This window comes from Eucyclogobius newberryi, unplaced genomic scaffold (genome assembly GCF_026437365.1).
Source record: "Eucyclogobius newberryi isolate DKJ021-1_F unplaced genomic scaffold, fEucNew1.0.hap1 SCAF_17, whole genome shotgun sequence".
Lineage (NCBI taxonomy): Eukaryota > Metazoa > Chordata > Actinopteri > Gobiiformes > Gobiidae > Eucyclogobius > Eucyclogobius newberryi.
Genome location: NW_027315801.1, coordinates 21492356 through 21509634, shown reverse-complemented (window position 1 = coordinate 21509634; position 17279 = coordinate 21492356). Strand labels below are relative to the sequence as shown.

The 17279-nt window shown below is 39.8% G+C and overlaps 3 protein-coding genes across 3 annotated transcripts in view; 1 reads left to right on the top strand and 2 right to left on the bottom strand.

Moving 5' to 3' along the window:
- Nucleotides 1-671, bottom strand: part of cacna1fb (calcium channel, voltage-dependent, L type, alpha 1F subunit) — a 34859-nt gene extending 34188 nt beyond the window's left edge. Inside the window, 1 exon segment of the mRNA XM_072449412.1 lies at nucleotides 564-671. Coding sequence (XP_072305513.1) covers nucleotides 564-585 — 22 coding nt within the window. The 5' untranslated portion in view covers nucleotides 586-671.
- Nucleotides 672-2880: 2209 nt separating this feature from the next.
- Nucleotides 2881-11865, bottom strand: LOC140363083 (CXXC-type zinc finger protein 1-like). The gene is made up of 14 exons (XM_072449410.1): nucleotides 11684-11865; nucleotides 10864-11021; nucleotides 10528-10628; nucleotides 9921-10054; nucleotides 9352-9507; nucleotides 8681-8851; nucleotides 8168-8266; nucleotides 7374-7582; nucleotides 6715-6922; nucleotides 6528-6638; nucleotides 6398-6447; nucleotides 6029-6125; nucleotides 4761-4913; nucleotides 2881-3555 (listed from the first exon to the last, which is right to left on the bottom strand). The coding sequence occupies exons 1-14, from the start codon at nucleotides 11684-11686 to the stop codon at nucleotides 3409-3411; spliced, it is 1797 nt and encodes a 598-aa protein (XP_072305511.1). The 5' UTR covers nucleotides 11687-11865; the 3' UTR covers nucleotides 2881-3408.
- Nucleotides 11866-12921: 1056 nt separating this feature from the next.
- Nucleotides 12922-16237, top strand: LOC140362438 (myoD family inhibitor). The gene is made up of 4 exons (XM_072448543.1): nucleotides 12922-12964; nucleotides 13339-13442; nucleotides 13605-13796; nucleotides 15965-16237. Exons 2-4 carry the CDS (start codon nucleotides 13340-13342, stop codon nucleotides 16225-16227), a joined length of 558 nt encoding a protein of 185 aa, XP_072304644.1. The 5' UTR covers nucleotides 12922-12964; nucleotide 13339; the 3' UTR covers nucleotides 16228-16237.
- Nucleotides 16238-17279: the final 1042 nt, after the last annotated feature.

Here is a 17279-nt window from a genome sequence, read left to right as displayed (position 1 = left end):
TGTTCGGGTTCTGTCCCTCCATCACATTTCCATAAAACGCTCCGTTCTGATCAAACTGATTATTTGAACAAAGACAGGATTAAATACACTCTCTGGGACTAAGAATAAAAAAATAGATGATTATAAAAAGTTTTCGACTGAACTTTTAGTATCAACTGTCGCCATAATCAATATCAAAAGGCTCCTGTGAATGAGAGTTTGACCTTCTTTTGAAATGTCAAGAAGAACGTTGACATTGTAAGTTATACAATAGCCAACTGTTTCTTCATGATTGTTCTCCGTGGTCAAAATGATTGTGTTTGTATGTTTCAAGCCAAAACGGGAGACAGGGTTAAGGTTTATAACAAGACTAAACCAGGACTTATATCAAACTAAACAGGATTTAATTTGAGAGAAAAAAGAAGAAAAAAACACTCAGAATTAGCAGAATTAGAACATAAAACATCGTGCAACGCTGTGATTTGTGATATAAACCATAAACGCGGCCTATATAATCTTTGACAGAAATGTTAAAGGAGAAAACTCTTTCTTTTTTCTTTTTTTTTAATCAAAACGTGTCTTACTTTTCAGGCCCTCGTCGTACATCTCTCAGTTTCCAACTCTCAGCTCCGGACGCGCGCTGCTCTCTCCATCTTCACTTCACTTTTTTTTAATCCAACCCTATTCCATCCATTCCTCCGCTCGCTTCAACAAATTATTCCCATTGTCTCGTTTCTCAACACAAGTGCATATAATAATCCACATCCACGCGTCAAAAATGGAGAAAACACAATATTCCGTCCGGTTTGGTTTGGTCCTCGCTCTTTGCTCCGCTCGTGCGTTAATCTGGCTCCGCGCGCGCACCAGAGAAAGAGCGGTGCGCACGTGCGTGAGAGTGCACGTGAGACTGTGCACGCGGGATTAGAGAGAGAAAGAGAGAGAGAGAGAGAGAGAGAGAGAGAGAGAGAGAGAGAGAGAGAGAGAGAGAGAGAGAGAGAGAGAGAGGATGGAGCGATGGATGCGATGGATGAGGTGGATGAGAGACAGAAGCAGGACCGCGCTGTTGGTTCTTGAGGCGATGGAAGGCAGTGAGGGACAAAAGAAGTCTGTGGCTGGATGTGTGAGTATGTTTATCACGCAACAGGTTTGTTCATTCTAAGCACGTGTCCATTCATCTTCTGCATCTGTTTGTGCTCAGATAAAATGACAACAAACCACAGGAAAACGAATTGAACACTCGATCTGGATTTATTGTCATTTTAAAACATCGATAGGGTCTCAACTCGACACTCAAGGTTAAACTCTTCCAAAGCTCTAAAGAAGGAAATATATTCTTTATAAACCTTCTGTAATCCTAGTGTTCACCTCAGTGGTTCTCAACCTTTATCAGTCGCGACCCCCATAATAACAGTAGTTGGCGTTCACGACCCCAAAAACAGAAAAATAAACTCCCTACAAAGTGAACAATTAGCTTTATTTGTATGAATTGGTTTGATCAGGGCTAGATAGAGGTATTAGGTCAGTCAGCAAACAGGAATATACATTTATCACTGCATTTGAAGGGTGTCGAGGCTTATTCAAGACCGTTACATACATTTTCAATAGTCCCCACGTCATTTGGGGAGCCTCTGAAATAATTTGAAATCATCCTGACCCTCAGGAGGAGAAACACTGGTTTACCTCGCACAGGATCTCCTTCTGGTGTCCTCTGCTCTGATTGGATGTTCTGTAAAGCAGGGAGTTACATGTGCTGTACTTGAGAAGGTAAATTGAGTTTGGAGGAGACTGTGAAGGTCAAGATCTGTTCTCATCATGTCATATGTGTCAGAGTTGAAGCAAGTGATGTGCTGGAATGGAAGAGGAATCACAATTTCCCGTTTGCTTCAATTACAAAGTATAATTACGTCTGATTTGCCCTAAATCGTCTGACTAAAATTACTCCCAATTAAAACTTGCTTCTGATCCCTTTGGAAAATAAACCAATGGCTGCACTTTGACTAAAGCTGACACTCTGTTATTGCCGACTCTTTCTAAGTGTAAATGGTCAATTATGAACAGAGGATTAAATCTTGCCACATTTTTTGGGGTAAATATTGGCTATGGTAAAGCTGCTGTTGGGAGCTTTTGTTGACCCTTGACATTCTGAAATTTGACATTTCTGAACTTGTTATTGAGTAAACAAGCCCAGGCACAATGCATTTAAATCAAATTAAGTCATATAGATTTTTATTTGTGGGATTAGTGTACAAATTGGTATTTGGACTTCCCAGACTTCCATTGTATGATTGACATAAAGGAAGACAAACGTTTTAAGAGATTAAATGTTTCGATTATGTTCTCTGCATTAGACAATCCTTCAGCCAGTGCTAGTGGCAGGAGTGAGTGTTGTGTTGTGAGAAACTCAAAACCTGGGCCAGGATCCAAGTCAAGGGCTCCAGTGGTCCCAGTGGAATCCATCTCAAGAGCTGGAAATACAGAGTATCCAACAATACACAGTGGTGTGAATCCTCATAACTTTTCAACAAATAAAGGCTTCACTCGTGACAGGTTTTAATGGCACTTACAACATATTCTCTTCCGGCTTTCTGGTGTTTCCTCTCTGCGACAGGACCACTCTCTCTGTGTTAATCCACATTAATCCTGCCCTAATCCAGACCTCGCTCCATATCACTTTTCCTTCAACTCAGACAGGAGCAGGGCAGAAACTGAGGAGCAGACAAAGCAGATCTGAAGATGTTTGTTCTTCTTTTCTTGGACAGCTAACGTTATATATCTTTTTTTTAATTAATACGGTCAGATGTGCCCATTTTTGTGATTGTGGCATTCAGTGCAGTGTAAATTATGTAACTGTCGCTTCTTGATGGAACAAATGATGACACTAACACAAACAAATTAGACATCTTTTAAAATGCTATTTCTTTAATGAAACATCTGTTCGATACAATGGTAAACTTAAACAATACAGTATAAAAAGCATGATATAAAAAATATAAACAAAACCCGAGGATAAAGGTGCAACGGAAACACGATTTAAAATTGTAACTGCTTCAGTTCAGAGTGCATTGTGGGTAGTGTAGTTCTGCTGAGTATATTCGCTGGTGGTTGAACACTGATTTAAAATTATGACGAGTCCGTAAACAATATCTGTAGAAAAGGTCTGAGAAAAATAAAGCGTATTGGAATCATCACTTCTGTTTAACAATAAAACATCTATAAAGTAGTAACACTGAAGTCTAGTCCAACTTTAGTCTCTGTGAACAAGACTGAGCCAAGATAGCGTAGTGTGATGAAATATTGTACACTATTCAACTGTCTTTTAGTCCATTTCCAGCTGCAGACGTGACCGATGGACCGAGGGTTGTGTAGTGCTGGTCCCGGCTGATCTGGAGTCAGTTCTGCCACGTTTCAGGCTGCTCTCTGGTGCCCTGTTCATCTCTCTTTACCTGTTCTGAGGTCAGTGGTTATGGGGTCGTGCTGTATCGTCTGGTGCAACATTAAAGCCAGCATGCCGGCACGGTTGGTCATGGCGGTGCGCAGGTTCCTCTCCTGCTCAAACAGCTCGTCCAGTTTGTACCACTGAAAAAAACGAAGATTATTACAGAAATGTAAATGCTTTAATATTTCCGTGAATGGGCCAAGCATTATGAGGAGATGTGATGTGATGTTTTAAATATATTTTTTACATTGAAAAAGGAGCTGGACTGGATTTTTAAATCCAGTCCACTAAAAAAGATAATCTTAATGATTTAACTTTACACGCTTTGCTCACCTACCTAATGCATTCTGGGCATCCTAATCATTCACCGTGATTAGTGTGTAAATGCTTTTCACAACATTCTGTGTTCACTTCCTGCTCCATTCATTCTCTCTGAGGAATTAGCCACGTCAATAATTTTTTTATCATCAGAGCTAAGGGACAAAACCACTTTTATAAACATACCGTATTTTCCGGACTATAGGTCGCACCTTTTTTCATAGTTTTGGCCGGGTTGCGACCTACTTATATTTATACTTATACTCCGGAGCGACTTATATGTGATATTATTTGTTATTTTCACACTTGCAACCGCATTTCATACTCCAGTGCAACTTATATATGTTATTTTCTTCTCTATTATGCATTCTTTGGTTGGTGCGACTTATAGTCCGGAAAATAAGGTGTATAGATTTCTACAGGTGAAGAATTTACATGTTGCCTATGATTATCAATCTGATACTCGCTCTCTGCTGTGAAAACCTTTTTATTTTGCAACCATCACTATTGTGAAACGGACGTATTAGATGCAGGCAGGACACAGCAGTCTCATTGTGACGTTAAGAGCGGCTTTTACAATATATCTGTACTGGGGCAAAAAGGTATTTCTCTTTATTGAAATTTTAAAACATGAAATTGAAAACATGAAATTTCCGAATGTGTGGACAATAAAGGATTATCTTAACTTATCTTTTATTACATGAAATCAGATATATACCGTATTTTTGGGACTATAAGTCGTACCTTTTTTCATAGTTCTGGCCGGGGTGTGACTAATACTCCAGAGCAACTTGTATTATTATGTGATATTATTCGTTATTTTCACACTGGCAACCGCATTTCACATGTTGATTATTTTCACACTGACAACCGCAAGAGGGCGCTCTAGGCTCTAAGCGGCGCAGAAGAAGAATCTGCCCTTCCTCTACCTCCGGAGTTTGTGGAGTGACACAGAGGATGAATAATTCAATGAATTTATTGATTTGGGGAAATGGAGTGCACATTGTAGGTTAAATATATTTCTTACCACTCGGACTCTCTCCAGATCCACCTCTGCTCTCCTCAGTTTCTCCCAGCAGTAGTGTTTATTACACTTCCTTTTTGAGACTCGACAGAACTCCCCGGTCGGCTCAAAAACGTCTTTGACCAGAGGACAGCCACACACCTCGTCCGCAGGGATCTGTAATCGACACAGATAAGTCAGGTTTTGCTCTAATATTATTATTGTATATTGATGTTATTGGCTCTGGAATGGATCGAGACATTGTTCTTGCCATGGTTCTTATTATTCTTCTTCTTGCATGGTCATTTTGCCACAACTCTGGCATTTTTGACCCCCTGAACATTGATGAATGTCACAAATGGGGACATAGACGCGATCGGCTCGGCCCGAACTAGAATAAAATGGATCTTGTGAGAACGCCGTCTCAACAGTGCCGACTAGTTCAAAAAATAAAAAACATGAAACTCTTAATCTTTGGCCTAGGCACATAAAACTTGGGACAGTGATAGAGCTACCTTTGACCTCTGACCTTTGACGAGTAAAACACACCTGGCAGAATCGCTCTATGATAAACAGGAAGTCAGCCATGTTGAATCAAAGTGGCACCGCCACGTTTGACTTTTTTTTTTCAAAATCGTACTTATCCTAGGTTTTTTGTCAGATCGAGCTCAAAACAACACCTTTTGCATCTAAAGACATTGAAATTTAATAAATATTCAAAAGAATGTTTTGGCGTAACACGCCTATTGGAATTGATCTACGGAGCTCATATTTCACTCACTAATGCGTTTTTATGGTCTGATTGGAAATAATTAATACCATGTAATAAATGTACTCTATAGCGCCCCCTACCCATTGTGTGAAAAACTCAACATTGTCTGATTTGTTTCACACTCATGGATTATATTCTCCTCAAGACGCCATGAAAAAAAGTGTATCGCAGATATGTATTTTCACAATTGGCCAGCAGAGGCGCAATTAATGCCTTCCACTTTCTCTTCCTCACATTTCCTCTCGTGCCGTGGTCTTAGCATTAGCGGTAGCATTAGCGGCGGGTCTCTGTTGCTAGGTGACGGGGGTACAGGGAGGAGGGGGTTTAAAGAATAAAGTCTAAAGAATAAAGTCTAAAGAACAAAGTCTAAAGAATAAAGTCTAAAGAATAAAGTCTAAGAGAATGCAGTATCGGGGCAATCGCGATCAAAAGGCGGTCGTGCGGGATGGCAGTCTTGCGGGAAGGCGGTCGCCCTTCCCGCAAGACTACCTTCCCGCACTTTAATTGATGTTGTTCTCACCTTGGGGTCCCTGGAGTGCTCTGGGCACAGCACCTGCAGCCTCTTACAGTAGGTTTTACTGTGAGGGTTGTACACATCACAGAACAGCCTAGTGGCTCTGGAACGCAAACAGCAGATACGTACAAATTAAACATAGTAGTTTTTGTTCCCTGTAGACGTGAAGTGAAACAGAAGCAGTGAGCACATGAGCATGAATCCACATTTATGTGAATCTGGTCCTAGAGTTTCAACAACCCTTTAGATTCTGCTCTTTCACCCTTTGCATCTATTTTCAACACATTTCTGACATAGTTCAATACATGGTCCGATGATGGCGAGTGTAGCCGTCTGTGGGACATGATCACTTCCTTCAGAGAGGATGAAACTCACCCTTCGATGCGAGTTGGATACATGGATCCGAAGGAGGTCTGGCTCTCATACTGAGGACACACGGGCACGCTCAGTCAGCACACAACATGGGACAAGTGCTGAATTAAATACTCTGCGGGCTCATACACACCTTGGCATAGCACCTCTCCATGTGCCGCAGCGCCACCTTGGGGTTGACGGGATGACTGCACGACACACAGAAGATCTGGAGGTCCGTGTCGTCTCCTTCTCCCTCTGGCAACTACACAAAAAAACAGGGCAATTAGACACAAACGTATGCGGAAAACACAGAAAGAGTCTGGACGATTACGTGCTACCTCTTCGTCATGCTGAACCTGCTGTTGTTTAGCATTAGCGATGATTCCCTCCAGTTCATGAAAGCGCTTCTCCATTGCCGTTAGCTTGAGCCGCGCGGCCTGCTGCTCTCGCCGGATCCGTTCCAGCTGTCTGCGGCCCATCTCCTCCGCCACACACGGGCTCTGCTGCCACTGCTGGATCCGCTGGGGCAGGATCTCGTAGATACGACTGGACAGAGAAAAGAATATGAGTTTTTGGTTCATCATGGCATAAATGTAAGCGATGATGAATAATGATGATTAGTGCTACTTCTAGCCTTTTGTGCATCTTGAGAACCATTTTACAAGTTTATGGTAGGCAAAATTCAAATTACTCAAACAATTATTTCTATTGTCCACCAATATATTATTAACCATATAAAAGGCTGAAAGCTTCTAGATGGAGAATATTTACAAACAAAGTGTATTATTAATGAAAATCCAAAATGTCTTTTTTGACATTTAGATTTAATAATGCCACTGTCTTTGTTATAAAATAAATGTGTTTGTCTGTATAGTCCAGACAACGGTTAATATTAATCAAAATACGACTAAGATTATTTTAATAGCCGACTAGTCACGATTAGTTGATTAGTCGAGGGCATTCATATTGTACTAAAAATATCCCAAACAGTACTCACTTAGCAGCGAGCTTCATGCCACAGTCCTCGGAGCAGTATTTGGAGTTGTTTCGAGCTGGTACCACACATCCAGGCCCAAGACACTGCCTTAAGCCCAAAGTGGAGTCTTTAGCCCCTCCCTCTCCCCGTTCACTGTGCCGCACTCTCACACGGTGGCGCTGTTTCCCCTTATGTTTGCGCTCCTCCTTATGCACGGACTCCTGGGACTTCTAATGGGAAAATATCAATGAAATCAGTGGCGGAAGAAGTGCACAAATTTGTGACAAAAGTAAAAGTACAGCTGCAGGAGCAAAACAACGTCTCAAGTAATTTTATCACATAGTAAACGACTAAAGCAAAAGTATTGAAGTATGTGTAACATTTTACTTTTAGAGTAAAAGATAAAAGAAGATTTTTGATAACTATTAAAGAGTGGAATATGGTGATCTTGATAACAAATTTATTTGATTTTTAGTCAACCAATTTCTCAATGTAACCCCTAATTTTATTTGCTCAAAGCCAAACCTTTAGGCAAGATGTCACCATAAACATGCTGAAAATAACCTCTCAAACCAAAAGTTTGGGTACATTTTACTTTTCAATCCATTTAAAAAAGTAGAAAGAACAGATACTTGCTCTCAGATATACTGAAGTAAACGTAAAAAGTATCCACTCACTTAAGTAAAGTAGAGATACCTTAAAAAAAACTACTTGTAATAAAATAATAATCACCATAAATAATGCTAGACTAGACTAATTTCACAAGTAGCAATAGGAGTAGCAATAAGTAGTTGTAGTTAGTAGTTAGTAGTTACCTTTTTTTCTGGTTTCTTGTCTCGTCTCTTCACATTTTTGACCTTCACAGCTTTCTTCAGAGACTGTCCCTCCTCCTCCTCATCCTCGGTGTGCCACACCTACAGCATTCAACAAGGCACAGTCAACATAACTGACCTGATCAAACTGGGTCATCCAGGAGCCTCAAGTCCTCTGGGCAGAATTTGCTGATGGGCCCTAAAACTTGTGTTAAAACTCGAGGAGGCCGGTCTCTTAAAACTGTCGCACTTTGGAATGATCTCCCTCTCTTCCTGCGTTCTTGGTCTTATGTCTTTAAAAAGCATTCTAGCCTTACTGGCCAAGCTCAAATTTGACTGTACACTGCTGTATACTTTATTGTATTTTGAATTGTATTTCTTACCTCTGTGAGAAGCACTTTGTGACTGTATTTATGTGAAAAGCGCTATACAAATGAAGTCGACTAATTAACTTACTTACATTAACATCAATAGAAACATATATACCTTTAACATGATTCTAAATGTGTTTCTCACCAGATTCCTGTAGCCGGCTGCCTTGTACTGCTCATAAAGCTCCAGTTCACTCTCGCTGAAGGCATCATCTTCATCTTCATCCTCTGTATGAAGCCCTTTCCTCTGCAGGCCCTGCCCCCTGACAGGCGGACGGTCAACCAGCTCCTCCTCTTCACGCACTCGGAGCATCTTCTGCTCGGAAGAGATGTAGTCATTAGTTACAAACAGACAGAAAACAAGTCTCTCCTACTGTATGTACTAACTGGCTAAAGTCTCAGTTAAAGCCAGTTTATGATTAGCTCAAGTATCAAGTGTAAGAATATTTATTTTTGTAGAGAAAAATTACCATTTGCTTCTAAAATCCAGATTGTTTTTTTCTTGTTGTGAAAAAGAATTCATGCCCATGGATTTTTTTAAGACACAAGGGATTAATAAATGCGTAACTACAATTAGGGGATTGTTTACTATTTTAAGAAAGGGTTTCACAGCATTTAATACTGAACCAGACAAATCTAAACCAAGACTAAACTCTATTTCTCAGGGAAAATTCAATTGAATAGATTTGGTTACCTCAAACTAGAACAAAACCAGCTACATTTGAAAAACAAACGTTGCAGTTTGCAATGCCCGCCCCTTTTCATATACACTCTCCTGATTGGTCAGAGCAGGAGGGTGATTGTGAGTAGACTCACCCTGGCTCTGACTTCACACTGCCGCAGCCGACACTTCTGCCTAATGCGGTTTGGACCTCCGAACTTCTTCATGTCTTTGCAGAAATCGCACTGAGCACAGTCTTCTGTTCTGAGGCACGCGTCACACTCACCGCACATGCGCGCCGAGCGTTTAATCTGCTGAAAATGAAGAGAACTAGGACTAAACCAGGTTTGACCAAGGGCTAAACCAGGATTAAACAGGAATCAAACTGGAATAACACCAGGACTAAATCGAGACTAAGCAAGCACTAAAGACGGTCTAAACAAGTGCTAAAGCCAGTGTAACCCAGTACTAATCCAGGACTAAAACTAGAACTAAACTAGACCTAAACTAGAACTTAACTAGAACTAAACCAGGACTAAACCATGACTAAACCAGGACTATTCTGGGTCCAAAGACACTAATTTAGCATGAAAACAGAACTAAAGCAGACGAGGCAAACCTGGGCAGGACTGAACAGGACAAAAGTAGGTCAAAGCAAACAGGCTCAAACCGGTACTGAACCAGGAAGTAGGAAGTGTCTGATGAGAGGGAGGAGCTGCATTACCTGCTGTGAGCTCCTCCTCTTATCCAAGTGTGAAGGTGGCTGATGAAAATCCTCCATATCTAGTTTCTCCTGCTCTGGATCCTTCTGCTTGGACTTTTTAGGACGGAATTTAATCTCTAATGATGGGTCTTTCTCTGAATAAACAAACATATTTTAGCAGTAGAGAAAAACTACTTTTTGAAAACTAAGAAGACTTATTATAAAGTCAAGTTTGGACAAAATACCAGGTACTTATATAATGTGAGCCTTGTTTACTTTATATATCAGACGATATTATGTCAATTCAAAAGAAATGTGTTAAAAGAAATGAGAAATATATTTTTATTACTTCTATTTATTAAACTTTATTTCTCTAGGTAGGTTGATTGAGAACTAATTCTCATTTACAACGACAACAAAATGTCGGTAAAAATAATCATTAAAGTGCAGAAATATCACTATATATATATATTTGCCACTTGTATTTTCACATTTGAGACGATTCAAGTTAAGGTTAAGGCAGACTACATTTTGTTTTCTGAATCTTGATAAGAAATACTAAGATGACACCTCTCCAGATGTACAGCACAAGATTGTGGTCAGGAGAGTAGCTGATTTTAAGACTCACCTCGACATGAAGAACAGTACCAGACCCTGATGGGTTTAGCTGCTTTCTCTGATATCCCAATACAATGTCCATGGAACCACTCAGCACAACTGTCACACCCTCTGAACAAATCCAACATAGAAATATTTCAATCTGTGAAAAACAATTGCTTTATCTAGCTTTTTCATATTTCACATTAAGTCTAAATGTTTTTGTTACTCTTAAAAGTTCTGTAAATGTGTTCATTGTTTGTTTATGTGCTTGTTTCCAATGGGGATTTTAACTTCAAATGTCAAATTAAACTAAACAGGACAAAGCCAGGATTAACTCAGGATTAAACCAGGTCTCTCTGCTCACATCATGAAACAGTTGATATCTGGTTTTCTGCAGAGACAGTAAACTGGAGACGGTGTGGTTTCCACAGCGACAGGCCTTTTTCGCTCTGTTGTTTTACTCTCTGGCTCCTCGTCCTCTTCTTCCTCCTTTGGATCATGTTCTGCTGCTGCCTCCGCAGCCTCAAAAAAGGCATGAAAGGCAAACAAAGGCAAAGTTATTACTATCTATGTTATATTTATATATGTTATATGATTTTTTTAATTTATTTTTTGCATATCGAGGTATACGACTTGGACTTGAGTCAGACTTGTGAGCCAAAGACTTGGGACTTGACTTGGACTTGAGGCCAAAGACTTACAAACAAGGACTTACAAAACAAGGACTTGGTCTCACCTCTGTTCCCTTACTCATTATCTGAAAAGTTAATTATCCTAAATAAACAAAATCTTGAATAGTTCAGATGTAAAAATAAAATAAAAATAATAATACTGGGTAAAGGCTGATTTCACAGTTTCATTACTTTATTTCTCAGCAGATACATTTTTCTATCGTTTCCAATACATTTGGTTTTGATTTTAAACTCCAAAATCTCCTCAAAACGAATCAGTTTTCGCTTCCAGCTGTGAGGATGTGAAGCAAAGCAAATAACTGTCTTATTACTATTCCTAAACTCGTATTGTGCGCTGTTTAAAACACAGAGCCACGTCCACTTCACGCCTCATCTGCATTATTTAGATTAGTCTAATTAGCGACTTATCACTGAGATTTAGCTAGGTTCACATCCTGCCGGAGGATGTTGCAGTTTGCATCCACATCTGCAGCAAACAAACAAAACACTCACCATCGCGAGGCAAGGTGGAATAGCGTTCTTTTCCTTTATTAATGCCCCTTTTCAAGTCCAATCGATGGAGGGTTTTGTAGATGCCAATTTTTGGGGAAATGGGGGGAAATTTGCCGAAATCGCTTTGTTTTCCGCCGCGTCTTCTTCTGCCATGCCTCTGGAAAAGTGGATGCGCTGAATTACGGCTGTGTCCGGTGCGCTGAGGACATCTAGTGGTCAATGTGGGTTGTACACCGAGAGTCGCCGTAACAAGGACAGTCATTTACGTGTTTTTATTTACTTAAGTGGGTACGGGACATTTTAGACCTCTACATGTGTCACTCGGAGTCACAACTGAGTAGAGAGAGATGTGGGCGGGGATAAGTGGTAGGTGAAAACAGGAATTTTCTGAACACTGAGCCTCAGTTACAGTACAGTAGTGGATTACTCAAACATGCAGGAATCAGTTAAAATACAACTTTGAGTAAACTGATGATGGAAACGGTTAAAAAGGTTAAAAGCGCAAAACAGTTCATTTAGCATAATATGGCCCTTTCAAAAGTTTCGAAATAAGAAAAAAAAAAAAAAAATTAAAATTATGAAAAATAACCTGGTTTAAAGACATTTACGGTACTTGACAATATTTGTTTATTCATCAAGGGATTATGAAAGACACTTGACTTCATGAATTACTGGACAAAGGTCAGTTAGAAATTGAAAATCCATATAATTTAGTAGTATATCTATATTTAGCAATGACATGTTGTATTGTCAGAAGAAACTTATTAACTAAGAAAGCAATGGTAAAAAGTAATCATTGTAACTTTTTAAATATCTAATTTTGGTTCAGAGAGGGACTTTGCGGACAGAACTGCAAAGTATTCAGAGCGTGTCTTTGTCAAACAGATAAAAGCGTTTCAGAGGAAACAGGAGGAGCTCAGTCGACCACACCAAACCATAACGGGACAAAAGAGACCAACATAACCTCCAGGTCCAAACCAGGACCAATCTGAACTAAATCAGGGACTTCTCCACTATAAAACGGACAACCGCAAAAGAGAAGAAAGAAAGAGACACTGACAAAGATCTGATCCAGTGTTTAAGGAGCTAAACTGGGCATGAACAAGGACTAAACCAAGGCAAAACAAGGACACAAGATTATGCTGGAAACAGATTATTAATAGAAGTTTGCTCTTTTTTTTATTATCTTGAGATGAGAGAATGATCCAGGACTAAACACGGAATATGGCCTATAAAGAGAGAGAGAGAGACGCTGAGGAATAAACATTGCTGTTTTTGCAGGTGAGACAGGAGCATTCATGAACAAAGGATAACAAAGGCTGTGGGTAATAATGAGCAGGGATTTCTGTAAATCAGTTAATGTTTGTGCTTTTTGTAACATGTAGCAGAGCAGCAGAATCATCTTAAATTGAATCATGTAAAAAAATGTGTTGATAGTTTTGAGAAGATACCAGTGAAGTACATGTGTAATATCAAACTCATTATTATAATTTTTGCTGGCAATATTTTAGTTTAAATAATACACTGAATATTTCAATGGTCAGATTCAGAGCCGATTTAGAAAAAAAAATAGAGAATGTGTTTTTATAATATGTGTTTGATTATACAATCATTAACTACATAGTTATAAGTAATTACCTTTCTGTACTTTTAAGAATGGATGAGACTTTAATCAAACAGAAGGAGACAAGTCTGGACCAATCAGAATGCATTGTCACTCAGCCGACAGCCAATGGAATCCTGCCACATCACGACGCGGGTGAGAAAAGTGGTTAATGTGACGGTAGATCAGTGACTTGTGTTTTTAATGATGAAATAAAACGTTTTGTAAAATGTGTAAAAAGCCATCCATGAAAACATTTGAGCTTAAGTGGGTGTTAAAAAAGATACCTGCCTTTTTGTGTCTCCGCCCTGTCCTCAGCCCAGGCTCCGCCCCCTCACCTGGACGCAACAGAGGACCGTGACAGTTTATCATCCAATGGGAATGCTCGGCTCCTTCCTGGCGCCTCCCCCCGCTCCCTTCACCCTCTTCATCAAACAGGAGCTAATCAGAGAGCGAAAAGCCCCGCCCACATCACAACCGACGCCCACATCGCACAGGCAGCAGGAGGAGGTCAAATGTTTATGATTTTGTTTTGTTTTTAATCAGATTTTCAATGTTAAATGCTGGTGAATTTACCAACTCTGGATTGTTTAACGCTTAGAAAAAACAGTTTGAATTATTGTCTACTTTAAATGTCAGTCGCAGAATTTATGCAGTGTACATTTAGATTGTGCATTTATGTGTTGAAAAATCCCAAATGAAAATTCACCGTTTACATTTTCAATGCATAGATTTTTAAACCGTTTGGATTGAAAGTTTAAAATTTGCAGTGAATTTAGCAAACGGATTAGCAACTGATCCAAATGAGTCGATCTTGGCATCTTGAGTCCTTGCTGGGGAAAGTTTTCAATGCAAAGATTCTCTCTCAATTCATAAAGCACATTTCATGCACAAGCAACGCAAAGTGCTTCACAAAAGATAAATATACAGTAAATGCTGAGCTGAACAGTTATGTCCCAGATTTAAAAGCAGACAAAGTTGGGACGGTTCTTCATTGTTGAGAGCGTTCCACAGACGAGGAGCAGAGAAACTAAACGCTGCCTCGCTTTGCTTGGTCCTTTGAAGTCTTCAAAATCTATGCATTAAATTGTCAAAAGGGGCATTTTCATTAAAAAAAGAAATTAGACTGAGAAAATGTACACTGCAGCTGAAATTCGGAATAAAACATAGAAAGAGTCAGGAATCCGGCAGTATTTAGAATTCAAAATCTAATGAAACAAATGATCCTACATGGTCTCGCCTCACAACATGAAGTTAATATTGGTTTCACTGGTTTTCCTCATCGACCTAAAACAAGCACAAGCTAATTCTCTGTTAGAATCTACTGACCAGGATCATGGCTCACAGCTGCAGAAAGGTCCAGACTCCATGACCAGGATTCTGACTCAGACCTCGTCCTTTGCACATGACAGGTTTAAACATGATGTGGGTCAAATTAAGAGGATGCATTTGCTCATTGGACGTTATATTTTTATGCTTTTGTGTTTCTTTATGACCCTTTTCTCCCGTGAGCTCCGTGTGGACCTTCTCCAGTGCAGGCACATGTGGCGATGGAGATAAGTGTTTGTCTGTGAAAGATAAACACAAGTATTTTCAACTGTCACCAGAACAGAAACATTTATCTCTCTGAGTCAGATTCATGCTCCACACTGTCCACCTTCAGAGCAAACAGGAGAGACATGCTGGCTCCATGGAGATGTTATTGCTTTGCCTAGAATGTTCCACAGTATGGCATTAAACTTGTGTCAATGCCAAGTTACAGGTCAGATCTGCATGTTTTTCAAGGTGTTTTTGAGCAATAAAAAAACATGTACCGTAATCCAACAAGCAAAGCATTAACATCTCCATGGAGACAGGCAGAGAGCAGATCCAAAAATGTTACAAGGCAGGAAATGATAAGGTATATTACACACAAATAGATCCTTCTCCAGGATCCTGGTTTGTAGTGCTAGTTTTTTAGAAGAATACAGAGAAATAACAATATATGAGCCGCAATTACTTCGGATTGTTTTATCAGATTTAGAATTTTGAATACTTTTCTTCTAATCTGCAGTGAACTTGTACTTTTCTCAATTTAAACATTTAAATTAAAAAATCACCTTTTAACTATTTAATGCATAGATTTTCAAGCCTTCAAATTCAACTGTTAGAAATAAAAAATGGCATTGAAAATGTTCACAGCAAAGATGAAAGATGTCAAGATTTGCCCTCGCTTTTCACTATTGAAAAAAATAAGTTAATTTGAAATAGTGAGGCAACTGGATGTGAGCATTTTTGAGTTCACTCAACTTTTAATACAGTTGCAATTTATGCATTGATTCAACTTTTAACAAGTCAAGTGAATTGAACTAACAATTGTGAGTGGTAACAAATTGCACTTTGTATTTAGGTCTTTGAAATCTCTGCACTGTCTATGTAAAGATGAATGTTCATTTAGAATTATTAAACTGAGAAAAACTGAATGAAAATGTACACTGCAAAATTCTGCAACTAAATTAAAAAAATATTAAATAATTCAAACATGATATGTCAGGGTTAAAAAAAAATCGTAGTTGTGAATTTGCCCGCATTTAAAATAAAAAATCGGATTAAACAAATAACGTTCCATAGTCATGAAGTACAGTATACTAACTGTAGTACTGTTTGTCGTTGACTGCTCTGTGCATGTTGTTTTGCAGACTGTTGCGTTCACTGCCTGCTGGCCTGTCTGTTTTGTGAGCTCCCTTCTCTGTGCTCAGCTCTGGCTCAGTGTCTGCTCTGTGGAGGGGGTGCGGCCTGTGCGGAAGCGGGCGGGACCTGTTGCTGTTCGGACGCTCTGGTTGGCTGTTGTTGTCTAGACGCGGGATGCACAGAGGAGTGTGGGGTCATAGAGACCTGCTGTGGGTCTACAGACTGTTTAGAGATCTGCCTGGAGTGCTGTTCTATCTGTTTCCCCTCATGAACAGGACTAAACCAGGTCTAAACCAGGATTAAACCAGGTCTAAATCTACCACTCCTGCAACTGCAGGAGTGGCAGATTTAGACCTGGTTTAATAACACATTCACATGCCAACACCCCACCCACCCATGCTCTTCCGTGAGTCTATGCTCTGGCTGCTGTGAGAGCTGAAGGGAAAGGCCTGTGGTCAGGAAGGCAACGTCCTGATGCATTATTTGTCTCTCAGGATGTTCCTGTCTGTACCAGAGGTTTGTATCTTTGATGTTGCCAGAGGTTGAAGGTCACTGCTGGCATGCTGTACTTCCCGTTTCCTGTTTGGACACACTTCTTTGACCACTTACCCCCTTAAAGCTTTAGTGAGGAGAGGCAGGTTATGTCCACTTTGCTCACTCTCCCCTGTGAGCGTGAATTACCTGTATTTCCTGTATTTCTGTCTAATATAGGGACTGTGCTCTCTTTTGCACGACCCTATCAAATATATTTTAGTTCCACTGTAGTTATGATTACTTTCCCCTTTCTTAAGGTTATACAAATAAATGATAAACAACTACTTTCAGATCCATCTTTACTGGAATAGGCATCATTCTGTAATTTCACTCAGATGAATGAATGCAGAGAAGCGCTCGAAGTGAAACGTATGAACAGCTCAAATAAAACTGTGGCTTACAGTGCTTTTGGAGGGTTCTCATCATAACAAACTTGTAATCACATCCAGCTCTTCTCCAGCTCCTTGTGACATCTGCAGTGTATCGCTGATATGTTCTGCAACACATTCCAGGTTAAAGCATCTTCAATTCTCTCAGATAATGGCCATCTGCACTTACAAGTGCTTAGCATAGTATAGTGTGTATAATAGTAAAATAGTTCTAGATTTTTTACAACTAACTCACATTTCTGTTCTCGAAACAAACAACCTGGAGTGTCACACTCTTCGGAGCCTCACTGTCATGCTCTGCTCCAGTCTGGGCCTAGTGGTCCCACTGACATGGTCAATGTTACAACAAAGCCACCCTGTGGTATTAAGAAGCAGCATACAGTTATTAAACATTTATATT